Source organism: Agelaius phoeniceus, chromosome Z (assembly GCF_051311805.1).
Source record: "Agelaius phoeniceus isolate bAgePho1 chromosome Z, bAgePho1.hap1, whole genome shotgun sequence".
NCBI classification, from domain to species: domain Eukaryota; kingdom Metazoa; phylum Chordata; class Aves; order Passeriformes; family Icteridae; genus Agelaius; species Agelaius phoeniceus.
In genome coordinates, this window is record NC_135303.1 from 413,273 (window position 1) to 428,656 (window position 15,384).

General features: G+C 58.5%; 1 protein-coding gene across 2 annotated transcripts; it reads right to left on the reverse strand.

Annotated features, from left to right (window-relative positions):
- Positions 1–4,371: 4,371 nt before the first annotated feature.
- On the reverse strand, positions 4,372–10,492 carry GRHPR (glyoxylate and hydroxypyruvate reductase). 2 transcript variants are annotated; one of them, XM_077171731.1, is made up of 9 exons: positions 10,191–10,489; positions 9,476–9,606; positions 9,330–9,402; positions 8,561–8,677; positions 8,184–8,272; positions 7,036–7,140; positions 6,431–6,566; positions 5,702–5,832; positions 4,372–4,635 (listed from the first exon to the last, which is right to left on the reverse strand). In XM_077171731.1, exons 1-9 carry the CDS (start codon positions 10,259–10,261, stop codon positions 4,514–4,516), a joined length of 975 nt encoding a protein of 324 aa, XP_077027846.1. In that variant the 5' UTR covers positions 10,262–10,489; the 3' UTR covers positions 4,372–4,513. The 2 variants fall into 2 exon arrangements, with proteins under 2 accessions (XP_077027846.1, XP_077027845.1); XM_077171730.1 differs by lacking the exons at positions 4,372–4,635; positions 5,702–5,832 and adding an exon at positions 5,841–6,116 and having other exon boundaries at positions 10,191–10,492.
- Between the last annotated feature and the right edge of the window lie 4,892 nt (positions 10,493–15,384).

Genomic DNA, 15,384 nt, shown 5'->3' on the forward strand with positions numbered 1-15,384 from the left:
AGCAGCCTGGCAGCCCGAGCACCCTACTGGCCCCCCGAGGGAATGGGGGATGTCACCTGCCTGGGGACCCTGGGCACTGCACAGCCTGCAGTGGCAGCCAGGCACACGGGGACAGTGGGGACATGGGGGCAGCGGGGACAGCAGGGACAGCAGGGACAGTGGGGACATGGGGACAGTGGGGACATCAGGGACAGTGGGGACAGCAGGGACAGTGGGGCTGTGGACACAGCAGGGACAGTGGGGACAGTGGGGACAGTGGGGACAGTGGGGACATCAGGGACACGGGGACACAGGGACAAGGGGACAGCAAGAACAGCAGGGACACAGGGACAGTGGGGACACAGGGACAGCAGGAACAGTGGGGACAATGGGGACATGGGGACTGCAGAGAGAACAGGGACATGGGGACAGTGGGGACACAGGGTCAATGTGGACAGCAAGGACAAGGGGACAGCAAGGACAGCAGGACAGCAGGGACACAGGGACAGTGGGGACACAAGGACACAGCATACAGGGACAGCAGGGACACGGAGACAGTGGGGACAGTAGGGAAATGGGGACAGTGGGGACACAAGACAGCAGGGACACGGGGACAGTGGGGACAGTGGGGCTGTGGGCACAGCAGGGCCAGCAGGGACACGGGGACACGGGCACACGGGCACAGCAGGGCCAGCAGGAAGCTGCAGCTGGTCAGGGTGGGGAGAGCCAGGCTCCTGGGCTTGGGGCCCGTTGGGCAGTGTGTCCCCCCGGCTGCTCTGCGTCCCCCTGCCCAGCTCTGTCACTGCCACATTCTCGGAAGCATCCCCTGCCCAGGAATCTTCTCCTGGGAAGCTGAGAAGCCTCAGAGAAAAAAGAAAATAATAATCATCTGATTTGCTTCTCCTGTGCTTTGCTGCTTTGAAATGTGGTTGGAGATTGTTTATCCAACAATTGTGAATTGTTTTTAGTCAATGACCAATCACAGCCAGCTGTGTCAGGACTCTGGAAGGAGTCACGAGTTTTCATTATCATTCTTGTTAAGCCTTCTGATGTGTCCTTTCTCTGTTCTTTAGTATGGTTTTAGTATAGCATTCTTTAATGATATGATATGAATGTAATGTAATGTAATGTGATATGATATGATGATATAATATAATATAATATAATATAATATAATATAATATAATATAATATAATATAATATAATATAATATAATATAATATAATACAATATAATATAATATAATATAATATAATATAATATAATATAATATAATATAATATAATATAATATAATATAATATAATATAGCCTTCTGGGAACATGGAGTCAGATGCTCACTCCCTCCCCTGGTCCTAGGGACCCAGCAGTCCCTCACAGTCTGTCGTGTGTGGTGGCACTGGTGGATGGCAGCACGGCCCCAGCCCTGGCAGTGCTGGTTTGTCAGCAATGAACCCAGGGTGATGCCCCTGCCCAGCCAGCAGCCCTGCCAGGCCTCTCACAGCACCAGGAACCCCACCTGGAGCAGGTGGGCAGCAGGGACACACACACCTGCATTTGGGCCGTGAAAAGAAGAAGGAATAGAGATGGAAGCAAGTTTTGATACAGAAGAAAAGAATTGCTGAGCCAGTCTCACTGGATATCCAAGGAAGCAAAGGGTCTGTGAGTTAGAAGGGGTTTGTATGGCTTAGAGCAAAGGATAAACCCACCCCAAACAAGAAGATGTTTTTACCAAGCACAAAGAGAGCACAGGCAAACAAGGCAGCAAATGTGGCAAGCAGAAAAAAGGTCTCAGAATTTTCCACTGCAAGAAAACTGAAAAACAACTTCTGGCTTAAACTGTGATGTACTGACTGTTAGTGATTGGAGAACAGTAACATGAATATGGTAATTACAGTAGTTATGATTGGCTATAGATAATAGTTAAGATGTAGATTGGTTCTGCTGTATGAAGATGCTCAGCAAAGAAAAGTAAATAATGCATTGTGACCAAGAGAAAAGTCTAGAATGCACTGTAACCAAACCCAAAGGGTGTCCAGGCCTGCCTGCAGCTGGAGCTGACAGCTGTGGGCACAGCTCTGTCCCCATGACCCTGGGCTGCTGTAATGCCTTGGATACAATAAACTGCATTTTGGAGAGCCCCTGCAGTCCCACATCCCCCATTCAGGCTCTCTCAGATTGGTATCCCCAGCTGGGGTCTGTGCACAAACCCCAGACAGGACAGGGCTGCTGGGAACGTGCCTGGAGCTGTTTGATTTCCCAGCATCAGCCTCATTCCATGGCCATGGCAATGGGAAGATGCCACCAGCTCACATCCCAGGCAGCAGACACAGAACTCAATGTCACAACTCACTCTAGGAGTTTTTTGCCCAATCCCACAAAGCAAAAGCACATTGACAGTGTTTATATCTGTACAGTAAATATTCTATATTGACAGTAGTTCTGTCCAATCACTATAAGCACAGGTACCTGTGGTTAAACAGTGCTTGCTTATTTCAAATACAATACCTGCTTGTGAGCCTTAAAGCACAATGCACAGAGCTCCATTATTAAGTTTTAACTTCCTAATATCTTGCTAGATAAACTTTCTGTAGCTTAGGGAGTTATTCTAGACAAGCGTTAATACACAGACCATTGCTCTATTTGTCCTTGCTTTTCTACTTTTTACATCATTTTTCTGCTGACCAATCTCATGGCTGCTGCTTAGCTCCAATCACAGTTCTGCTGTCTCTGGGGCCTGCCTTTTGCAGCTTTCCCAAACCCTCTGATTCTGTGGATTCCCACAACTGAGCCTCCAGGAAATCCCAGCAGGGATTTGGGGCAGGAGGGGACACGGGGTGTGCTGGCAGAGCCTGAGCTCTGGCTGCAGGCTCTGTGCTGGGCTCTGGCTCCCTCCCCACGCCAGGGCCATGCTGCTGCCTGCTGCTCACCCCTCCTGCCCTCTGCTTGCTCCTCACTCCTTCCCCTCGTGCTGCCGGCCCCAAAAAACTCTGGTGCCCTGCCTGGTGAGGGCACAGGGGAGAAGGCATGGGGGGCAGCGGGGCTTGTCCTGGGGCACAGCAGTGGGAAAACCTGTACAAACCCATGGCAATGGACGAGGAGGAGGAAGATGGAGAACGAGGATGAGGAGAAGGAGCAGGATGGAGAACAAGGAGGAGGAGGAGGAGGATGATGGAGAATGAGGAGGAGGGAGGATGGAGAATGAGGTGAACGAGGAGGAGGAGGATGGAGAACAAGGAGGAGGAGGAGGAGGATGATGGACAACGAGGAGGATGAAGGAGGATGATGGAGAACCTGAGCCCAGGTGTGCCCCTCAGCATGTTCCCTGGCATGGGGCTGGGAGCACTCAGAGCTGGTTTGGGACAGGTGACAGCAACCAGAGATGACACAGGGGACACCTGAGGGGTGGCTGGGGTGGGCAGCATGGTGTGGCTGTGACAGGGCTGTGACAGGGCTGTCCTGACTGCCTCATGGTCACTGGTGATGGGAGGGCACACGGAGAGGGGCCAGTGCCCACCGCGGGGCAGATGCAGCCCCGTGCTGCAGCGTGGGCCAGCTGCACCCCAGGCTCCTCAGAGCTGTGGCTCCCCACACCCCAAAAGTGTCCAAGGCCAGGCTGGAGAGGGCCTGCCCCAGTCTGGGACAGTGAAGGTGTCCCTGCCCATGGCAGTGGGCTGGAATGAGATGGTCCATGAGGTCCCTTCCAACCCACCCCATTCCATGATTCCGTGAGCAGTGGCACGGAGAGGGGGGCTCAGGTTCCAGCCCCAGCTCTGGGAGTGGGACAGTGGCTGCAGGACACAGGAGTCCCCAAAGCCCTCCAGACGTGTCCATCAGGCTCTCCTGGCAGCTGGAGGCTCAGGCCCTGCTCAGGCTCTCCTGTGCACCAGCAAATGTCACTGCACATCTGAGAACCACCAGGGCAGCTGCACTGAACCTACAAAGGGGTACCAGAACCTCCCAGTGAATTCCAGCTTGCCATCCACTCTGAGCTGTGCCTGGGACTGCTTATGGACACAAAGGCAGAGCTGGAGGTTCCCGGGGAGCTGCACAAGCCTGGTCTGTGCTTTTCTTTAGACTCTCAAGGACAGGACTATGCAGTGCCACTGATTCCATGGGACTGCTGGACGCATGGGCTGGCGGCAGCAGCAGCTCCTGTGGCGGCAGCAGATGCATGGACAAAGCTGTTTCCTCCCCTCCCCTGCTGGCCACGAGCCCAGGGAAGGCACTCCTGGCCTCTCACCGTGCCCAGGGCCAGGCTCTGAGGCCAGGTGTGCTGCAGCAGCTCCCTTACAGCATGGCAAGCATTCCCCGTCCAGGGCCAGCCCTCCCCACGGCCGGCTGGCACCCACAGCGCGCCCTGCTCTCAAATAACATCAGCACCACACTGGCTTGGCTGCTACTCTTTAATGGCCCTTTACTGGCTCCTGGGCACCGCAGGGCAGGGGACACCGGCTGGCGTCCCTGGGCGCTGCTGGAGCAGGGTCTGGGCATCAGCGTGTGTCCATCGGGGTCTGGCCACGGGCTCTGTCCATCAGAGGGTCAGCTCGTGGGGCATGGGCTCCCCTCGCAGCCCGGCCAGCAGGTTCCTGGCTGCCAGCACGGCCATGGTGCTGCGCGTGGCGTAGGTGGCGCTCCCGATGTGCGGCAGGACCACTGCGGGGACAGACAGACAGCAGGGACACGGCTCGGCTCTCTCGGCTCACCTCTCTGCTCACCGTGCCCCTGCCAGGGCTCTCACAGGTACAGCATTCCCGTGGGTGTTATTTGTGCATGGATAAATATGTAATATTACGGCTAAAAGCAATGTACTCATTAAATGCACGTGTAGGAATTGTGCCCTGCCTGGTCTTGTTTCAGAGCTCTCAAATCTCCGAGTCCTGTAAATATTTCCAGAAAGTCTCAGCTCTTACCACTCCTCACACTGCCTACTTTGAGAATAATGCAAACAAATAAAAAATGAGTTTTAGCAAAAAGATAAAGCACTAGCTATAGGTTTGTACTTCAGAAAGAGACAGCCATGAGCAGTTCCAAATTTTCATGGATGTTCCTGTGGTTTCTTTTTGGAACGTACTTTTCCTACCCCAGAAACCCTCTCCCCACAGAGGGAGGGCATCCTGTGAGACGCTGGCCAAGCAAGCTCCCTCCTAGCCATCCTTCCTCAGCTGCATCATCCTTCTCCAGAGAAGACAGGTCTAAGTCCTGGCCTGCACCTGCCCCACGTCCCACCCTCCCAGTGCCTGAGGTGCCCAGGTAACAGGCTGCCCACACAGCCCAGCAGCACTCCTGGGACCAGGGCCCGCCCAGGCAAACACAGCAGCCCACTTTCAGCCAGAGGGGAATTTTCCACCACAGCTGGTGCCCAGGAGCCTCAGAACACTTGAGCTGGGCAGGGCCTGAGCTGGGAGCTGGTTTCTCTTTCACGCCCCTGCTGATGCCAGGTCATGCATGAATGTCACACACTGAATGAAGGGTCATCACAGGGGTTATCTCAATGCCCTTCTGGAAAATTAAAACAGCTCCCACACTTGTTTGGCATCACATTGATGGGTTTTTACCCCACAGCAGCTCCCTGCATCGCACTGTAGCCCACCTAAACACACCCTGGGCCTGTCCTGTGCTCCAGCGCCCACTGCCAGCACTACTGGTGCCCAGGTGTCCCTGTCACACCCGTCCCTGAGGAGCAGCAGCTCTGAGGAGGGGCTGCCAGCCCCACACTCACCGCAGTTCTGGAGGGACAGCAGCGGGTGGTCAGTGGGCAGTGGCTCCGGCGTGGTCACGTCCAGGCCGGCGGCCGCGATCTGCCCCTGGGCCAAGGCCTCGTACAGATCCTCCTGGTTCACCACAGCCCCCCTGCGCGGGCAGGGGACAGCCTGGGTCACTGCTCAGGGCACAGGGACACAGGGACAGGGGGAGCAGAGCTCTGACCCTCTCTGGTGTGCCTGAGCATCCCAGCAGTGCCTTGTACAGACCCTCCTGGTTCACCACAGCCCCCCTGCGCGGGCAGGGGACAGCCTGGGTCACTGCTCAGAGCCCAGGGACACAGAGACAGGGGGAGCAGAGCTCTGACCCTCTCTGGTGTGCCTGAGCATCCCAGCAGTGCCTTGTACAGACCCTCCTGGTTCACCACAGCCCCCCTGCGCGGGCAGGGGACAGCCTGGGTCACTGCTGAGAGCCCAGGGACAGGGGGAGCAGAGCTCTGACCCTCTCTGGTGTGCCTGAGCGTCCCAGCAGTGCCGAGCTGCCCTGCTCCAGCTGCCCACGCTGGGGGAAGAGCTGGGTGCTCCTGGATAATTGATCCTGTATTTGGCTCACTCCCAATGCTCCCATGCTGCAGCCATGAAGGCTGCATTGCTGCCTGGACTCAGAGCCCAGCAGATCCCCCCACCCTCTCAGACCTGTGCAAGGGCCAGGTCTGCCTTCTCCAGGCACAGGTCAGGGCTGCCAGTACCTGCTCGTGTTGACAAACACAGAAGTCTTCTTCATCCTGCCAAAGAAGTCCTTGTTGCACATGCCCTGGGTGGCCGGGGTCAGGGCACAGGTGACCACCACGAAGTCGGACTCCTCGGCCAGCCTGGCGAGCGGGACTGGGCAGGAACAGGGACACGGCCCACTGCAGCCAGCCCTGCCCTCAGCAGAGCTCCAGGGCCAGCTGCAGCCCCTGAGAGACCCCTGGAACCCAGCCCGTGGGGAGAGCCCACCAGAGCCCCCTCCTGCCAGGAGCAGCTGCCACACTTTGCTCCCGTTCTCTGTGTCCAGCTTCCTCGTGGGAATGGAGCTGACAGAAAATCCCCAATTTTCACAGGGCAGGGGCACAGCAGCAGGACCAGCTGCAGCTGCCACAGAGCTCTGATGAAGCCCTGTGAGCCCAGCCATCCCCTGGCTCGGAGGCAGGGTCTCCTGTCAGCCCCACCGTGGGGCACGGTGGCAGCCCCTCACCCCGGGTACCCCCAGGAGCCCCCCGACCCCCATCTCCCACCTGCAGGTGACAGACCCTGCGTGACCCCCCTGCTGCTCCCGGGCAGGTGCCTGGCCCTGCCCTGGGGCTGTGCTCACCAAACTCAGCCCCAAACTCTGCCGCGCTCTCAGGCTTGGGGCCGCTGCCGGTGTAGAGGAACTTCCTGACCCCAAAGGGCTTCAGGCGCCGGGCAACCGCCTGTCCTGCAGTGAGACAGAGCAGAAATTCTCCAGAGCAGAAATCCATTTTGATTTAGGTGAAATGTACATCTTTGAGCTGAGTCTGTGGTTAGAAATCATGGCTATTTAGCCTGACTGCAAAAGCCTGGGCTCATAGAAACTGCTTCAGTGAAGGACAGAGATAAGGGGGGAGAGACAGAGACAGCTGTGAGAGCAGGTCAGCCTGACCCAGGAATTCTTCTTCCTGATAAACAAGAACAGAAATTCTTTCTGATAAACAAGCGGCAAATGTCATGGAAAATTTGTAAAAATGAATATGTGTGAACCTATTGGGAAATTCTATGCATATGATCTGAGAGGGGATTAAAAGGGACCTGAAGTTCCCAGAGGTACGGATGTCCTTTAAGGAGAGTAATCCCCACGTGCATCCGGTGCTGTAATAATAAACATATCAGCTTTGCAACTTTCACAAAGTTGTGGAGCTTTTGGCTCTCTCCGCAAAACACCTGGAGTGAGGGAGGAAGGGCTGGGCTGCCGAGGCTCCACAGCAGCCCAGGGACCAGCACCCGCAGCCTCTGCAGGGCTGCAGCAGTGGGCTCACCCTGTCTGGCTGTGGGTTGGATGGAGAGGTCCTGCTCTGGAAAGGGGACACGGAGCCCGTGGCTGTCTGGGAGCAGGGACAGGAAGGGCTGCCTGATGGCAAAGTCCACGGCTGGATGGTGCCAAGTGTCCCGTGGACTTTGCCACTGCGTTTGTGCAACTGAGGGCAGGAGGAGGCAGAGGTTGCTGCGGGGCTGGGGTCGGTGGAAGCACAGGAACAGCTGAGGCTTTAGGGCTGAGGCTGTGGGGCAGCAGAGCTGCTGGGGAGGCTCTGCAGGCTCCCCTCGCTGTGCTCACAGGCTTTAAACAGCTAAGCAGCAGGCCACAGAGACCCAGAACAGTGTGGGCTGGAAAAGCCCGCAAAGACCATCTCATTCCAGCCCTCCCAGCTCCAGCAGCAGCACTTCAGCAGCCCAGGCTGAGGGTGAGGCCCCAAGCCCAGCCCGCCACACAGGGATTTGCCTCACCTATCCTGCCCAGCCCGATGATGCCCACGGTGCTGTCGGACAGGCCATGCCCACACATCCACAGGGGCTTCCAGGTGGTCCAGCCGCCGCTGGCAGGGAGAGCAGGACAGGAACAGGGTCAGGGACTGCTCAGAGCCCTGCCCAGGCACTCGGTGTGAGCTGCACCAACCCCTGCAGCCCCCTGGCTGCAGCCCCTTGTCACAGCCCCCTGGCCGCAGCCCCCTGTCACAGCCCCCTGTCACAGCCCTGTCACAGCCCTGTCACAGCCCCTTGTCACAGCCCTGTCACAGCCCTGTCACAGCCCCCTGGCCACAGCCCCTTGTCACAGCCCTGTCACAGCCCTGTCACAGCCGCGGGGCTCTGCCTCCCTCGCTCACCTGCGGACCTGCTGCGCGGCCTCGGGCAGGCGGCGGCAGGCTGACAGCAGCAGCGCCACCGACAGCTCGGCCGTGGCGTCGGTCAGCACGTCCGGGGTGTATCCCACGCGGATCCCCCTGCAGCAGAGCGGGCTCTGGGGGCTGCCAGGGCAGCTGGAGCCAGCACTGGGTGCTCCCGGCCAGCCCAGAGACAGCCCTGTGCCCATCCCAGTGCCCAGGACAGCCCTGTGCCCGTTCCAGTGCCCAGGGACAGCCCTGTGCCCATCCCAGTGCCCAGGACAGCCCTGTGCCCATCCCAGTGCCCATGGACAGCCCTGTGCCCATCCCAGTGCCCATGGACAGCCCTGTGCCCGTCCCAGTGCCCATGGACAGCCCTGTGCCCGTGCCAGTGCCCAGGACAGCCCTGTGCCCATCCCAGTGCCCATGGACAGCCCTGTGCCCGTGCCAGTGCCCAGGACAGCCCTGTGCCCATCCCAGTGCCCATGGACAGCCCTGTGCCCATCCCAGTGCCCAGGACAGCCCTGTGCCCATCCCAGTGCCCAGGGAGCTGGAACAGGGGTGCAGGGGGTGACCCCAGCCATGCAGGTGAGTGCAGGGGGTGACCCCAGCCATGCAGGGGGTGACCCCAGCAGCACAGGGGTGCAGCCCACCAGCCAATAGGGACCAGTGGGATGTGGGTGTGCCGGGGAGGGGGTCCCGAATGAGGCACGGGGGAGCGGGGGAGGGAATGGATCGGGGTCGGAGCAGGGCAGGAGAGGGGCAGCGTTACCGCTTCTTGATCTCGTCCAGGGCCAGGTGGTCAAAGCCCACGGACAGGGTGCTGATGACCTTCAGGCCGGGCCCTGCAAGACACGAGGGGCGCTGCGGCGGCTGTCGGGGCCCGGGGCGGGCCGGGGGAGCGGGGTCAGCACGCACCGGCCGCGTCCAGCACCTCGCGGTCGATGCGGTCCGAGAGCAGGCACAGCAGCCCCTGAGCGCCCGCCACGCCCGCCAGCAGCTCGGCCCGCGGCACCGGCTCCTCCGAGTCCCACTGCTGCACGCGGCATCTGCGGAACCGGACACACCGGCACCGGCACCGGCACCGGCACCGGCACCGTCACACATCGGCGCGGGACCGGGACACACCAGCACCGGCACCGGAACCGGCACCGGCACCGTCACACACCGGCACCGGCAACGGAACACACCGGGACACACCGGCACCGGCAACGGGACACACCGGCACCGGCACCGGAACCGGCACCGGGACACATCGGCACCGGCACCGGGACACACCGGCACCAGGACACACCGGCACACACCGGCACCGGCAACGGGACATACCGGCACCGGGACCCGGGACACACCGGCACACACCGGCACCGGCAACGGGACACACCGGCACCGGGACCCGGGACACACCGGCACACACCGGCACCGGCACCGGCACCGGCACCGGCACCGTCACACACCGGCACCGGCAACGGGACACACCAGGACACACCGGCACCGGGACCTAGGACACACCGGGACACACCGGCACACACCGGCACCGTCACACACCGGCACCGGCACACACCGGCACCGGGACCGACCCGCACCGGGACCCGCACCGGCACCGGGACCGGGACCCGCGGCGCCCCGCGCTCACCCGCTGGCCTGGGACAGGACCCGCAGCCCCTCGGCCGGGATCCGCCGCGTCACGAACACCGACATGGCCATGGCCGCCGCCACCCGACCCGCCACGGTCACCGAGCCGCCGGGACAGCCCCGGGAACACCGGAACACCCGGGAACACCGGAACACCCGGGAACACCGGAACAGTCTGGGAACACCGGAACACCCGGGAACACCGGAACACCCGGGAACACCGGAACAGCGCGGGAACCGCGGAACAGCGCGGACAGGGCGGGAACAGCGGAACAGCCCCGGGCACGCCGGAACCGCCCGCCCGCCGCTGCGGGGCCGCCCCGCCCCGGGCCCGCCTCCTGCGGGGTCGCTCCGTGCGTGCGGCCGCCCGTACCTGGGCAGTCAGGTGTGTCCGTGCACGGCAGGTGTGTCCATCCATGGACAGGTGTGTCCATGCACGGGCAGGTGTGTCCATCCATGGACAGGTGTGTCCATGCACGGACATGTGTGTCCGTGCACGGCAGGTGTGTCCATGCATGGACAGGTGTGTCCATGCACGGGCAGGTGTGTCCATCCATGGACAGGTGTGTTCATGCACGGACAGGTGTGTCCATGCACGGCAGGTGTGTCCATCCATGGACAGGTGTGTCCATGCACGGGCAGGTGTGTCCATCCATGGACAGGTGTGTCCATGCACGGACAGGTGTGTCCATGGGCAGGTGTGTCCATATCTGAGCAGGCAGGTGTGTCCGTGCACGGGCAGGTGTGTCCATGCACGGCAGGTGTGTCCATCCATGGGCAGGTGTGTCCATGCACGGGCAGGTGTGTCCATCCATGGACAGGTGTGTCCATGCACGGCAGCTGTGTCCATGGGCAGGTGTGTCCATGCACGGACAGGTGTGTCCATGCACAGGTGTGTCCATACCTGAGCGGGCAGGTGTGTCCGTGCACGGGCAGGTGTGTCCATCCATGGACAGGTGTGTCCATGCACGGGCAGGTGTGTCCATGCACAGCAGGTGTGTCCATCCATGGACAGGTGTGTCCATGCACGGGCAGGTGTGTCCATGGGCAGGTGTGTCCATGCATGGGCAGGTGTGTCCATGAGCAGGTGTGTCCATACCTGAGTGGGCAGGTGTGTCCGTGCACGGGCAGGTGTGTCCATGCATGGACAGGTGTGTCCATGGGCAGGTGTGTCCATGTATGGCAGGTGTGTCCATGCACAACAGGTGTGTCCATGTATGGCAGGTGTGTCCATGCATGGACAGGTGTGTCCATGGGCAGGTGTGTCCATGTATGGCAGGTGTGTCCATGCACGGGCAGGTGTGTCCATGCATGGACAGGTGTATCCATGCACGGGCAGGTGTGTCCATGCACGGCAGGTGTGTCCATCCATGGACAGGTGTGTCCATGCACGGGCAGGTGTGTCCATGAGCAGGTGTGTCCATACCTGAGTGGGCAGGTGTGTCCATGCACGGGCAGGTGTGTCCATGCATGGACAGGTGTGTCCATGCACAGCAGGTGTGTCCATGTATGGCAGGTGTGTCCATGCACAACAGGTGTGTCCATGCACGGCAGCTGTGTCCATGGGCAGGTGTGTCCATGCACGGACAGGTGTGTCCATGGGCAGGTGTGTCCATGCACGGGCAGGTGTGTCCATGCATGGACAGGTGTGTCCATGCTCGGCAGGTGTGTCCATGTATGGCAGGTGTGTCCATGCACAACAGGTGTGTCCATGCACGGCAGCTGTGTCCATGGGCAGGTGTGTCCATGCACGGACAGGTGTGTCCATGGGCAGGTGTGTCCATGCACGGACAGGTGTGTCCATGGGCAGGTGTGTCCATACCTGAGCGGGCAGGTGTGTCCGTGCACGGGCAGGTGTGTCCATGCATGGACAGGTGTGTCCATGTACGGGCAGGTGCGTCCATGCACGGCAGGTGTGTCCATCCATGGACAAGTGTGTCCATGCACGGCAGGTGTGTCCATCCATGGACAGGTGTGTCCATGCACGGGCAGGTGTGTCCATGCACAGACATAGGGACATCCCTGCCAGGGACATCCCTGCCGGGGACATGGGGACGCCCCTGCGCAGGAAAATGAGGCTCAGGGGGCCCTTGTGGCTCTGCACAGCTCCTGCCAGGAGGGCACAGCCGGGGGGGCCGGGCTGTGCTCCAGGGACCAGGGACAGGAGCAGAGGGAACGGCCTCAGGCTGGGCCAGGGCAGGCTCAGGGTGGGCACAGCAGGAATTTCCCCATGGAAAGGGGGCTCAGGAACTGCCTTGGCACTGCCCAGGGGGGTTTGGAGTGCCCAGCCCTGCAGGTGTCACCTGGAGGTGGCACTCAGAGCCCTGGGCTGGGGACAGGGTGGGGATGTCAGAGTTCTCGCGCAGCCTGATGGGTCCGTGGTGCTGTGAGCCCCACGTGCATGCACACGCACCTGTGCCCACGCTCTCTCACACGGACAGGTGTGTGTGTGCACACGGACAGGTGTGCGCATTCTCACACACACAGCGCTGGAGGCTCCTGTGGCCGAAGTCCCCCCCACAGCCTCTGGTGGCAGCTTTGAGGTGTCCCACAGGGGTCACCTGCCTCCTCTTGCCTGGCTGTGAGACTCTGCTCATTAATTAACCCAGATTAAATTGCCTGGAGAGCTGATTCCAACACCTTGTGTGCCTGCAGGTGCGGGCAGGGGATATTTTCACCTCCGAGGAGGGGAGAGAATGGTGCACCTGACTCCATCTCATCAGGAGGCTAATTAATTACTGTATTATACTATATTATTCTATACTATATTACGCCATGTTATACTACCTCTAAACTGAATCTGCCAAGCACTCAACCCTGCTCACACTGCACAGAATCTCGTGACTGTCAGCCAATAGTCCTGACACACACACACACCCCTGGCCCTGAAGGCCAAGGAACAAAACTCCATCACTGTGGGTGAACAATCTCCACATTGCATTCTGCTGTGGCACAACACAGGTACAGTAAATTATAAGAACTGTGTTTTCTTTTCTCTGAGGTTCAGAGGATGTGAAACCCAGAAATATTCTGGGGAAGGATTGGGCCTTGCTTTTCTCTGTGAGGAGAGATGTGGCCACAGGAGCCCAGGTGTCAGGACCCAGCACATCCCTCTGTCTGTCCTGAGCAGCCCAGACCCTGCCAGGGGGCTCAGAGACCCTGGCACAGAGCCCAAGATGCCCCTGTGGGTTTGATTGTGACCCCTGGAGCAAGTTACCAACCTTAGATGAAGATCAGTTTAGGTAGAATGATAGTGAATTTATCATGGGTCAAAAAGTAGATTTTGGGGTTTTTGGTATGGGGGGTCAGGGGGCAAGATGGAGGGATCTGGGCACGTCCAGCCTTTCTCCTTCTCCTTCTTGGCCCCCATCTTCTGGGTGATGTTGGCACTCTTGGATTGGTTTAGAGTAGAAGCTCAGTGTCTAACACAGGTGACAGGTATTGGAAAGTAACTGTAAATATTGTACAGGCAGTTTTTAGTATAAAAAGATAACCCTGCCCTGGGGCAGGCAGAGTGCCTCTGACTGTCCTGCTGAGCGGACCTGGGCAGGGCAGGAGAAAGGATTTTATAGATAAGGAACAATAAACAACCTTGAGACTGAGAAATGCAGAGCCCTAACTGCTTCTTTGAGCGCCGGGCTGGGAAAAGAGACTCTCTAACATTTTTTAAAGTCACTGTGAGCAGCTAGGGACACACACCCAGGGCACGGTGATCTCGGCAGTTCACACAGCTTAGTGCTGTCTCTAGCACTAAGGAAGGAGCAGAGGCAGACAGGGACACACGACACCATTGTGAGCAGGGGGAAGGTGCAGTTTAAGGTACAGGCACCAGAACATGGCTCCATGTGGGATTCATTCTGCTGCTCCAGGTGGGACTTCCCTTATCATGATGTACCATCAGCACACTGTCAGATTATGCCAGCAGAATTGGTTTTATTTTTTAATAATTGCTTGAAAGTTTGTTTTGTGCTGCTGAGCTGGGTGTCATTTGGGCTGACACCTGTTCTGCCCCCTGATCAGTCTGGATTAGTGTCAGGAGCACCTGCTCTCCAGGGTGACACCTCCAGGCTCCTCCTGCTGGGCTTTTCCAGTTCCCCCATGGACGTGGTGCAGGCACCCCCAGACCCTCCAGCAGCCTCCACACTCTGGGCCAGGGGCACAGAGAGACAGAGACCCCCGGAGAAGGTTTATTTACAGAACAGAGTGCACATTTCTGGCCACAATCTGGTTTTGTCCATTACAAGCACCTGTACATGGTCTCCTTTACCGTGGTGTGGAGTCCCCCAGCCCTCCCTGGTCCCTGTTGAGGGGAGGTTGTGGTGCTGACACTGCCTCAGGGTGACCCTGGCTCTGGATAACCATCCCTTGTTTCCTGTTGGGGAAGGTGAAACAGGAAAGCCTTATAAATATGATTGCCTGGCAAAAGATTTTGAGAATATGGAAACTGTAAGTGAGACTGAAATGAAAGCAAGCCTTGAGATCCCTCAGTTACTGAACAACTGGAAAACAATGGTGTGGCTGGCTGAAGGTGATCCCCTCTTGATGGAACAACACCCTCTGCTTGCAGACAGGCCCAAGGGTCAGAGCAGACCCTACAGCTTGGCAGAAGGGGCATAAAGAGGAGTTTTTAGGGTTTAAAATGTAACACAGTGTGGTAATGTAATGATTCTTATAGGCTGTATGTAAATGCTGTAGGATTTGTACCTTGTACTGGATTGGTTAGTGAGAATCAGAATATTCAACACAGAAGAAGATTTATGGTATTGTAACGGGAACCTCGCTCTCTTACCCCTTTTACTCTCTTATGCTTTTGCTCTCTTACTCTCTTTACCCTCTCATCCTCTCTCCCCCTCTCTTCTCTCAGTCCTGCTCTGAGCTGTGGCTGGCAGCTCCAGCGGGGCCCTGCACGTGGCCCTTTGCAACAAACCCCAAATTCCAAGCCCTGGCTGCAGAGATCTCTCATCTCCATCCATTCCGACCATCCCACCCCCCGACACTCCTACAGTTTCCCGTTTTGGGGGTTTCTGGGTAAAACCCACACACGTGTGTAAATGCCTGGTTCTGTCTGCACCTCGCGGTTTGTTGCAGGCAGAGCTGACTGTCCCAGCTCTGGGAAACTGAAAACCTTTCAAAGAGGGCTGGAAGAGAGGGAGAAGAGTTTGTGGTGGGACACTGCCAAAGCTCTCTGCCCCCCA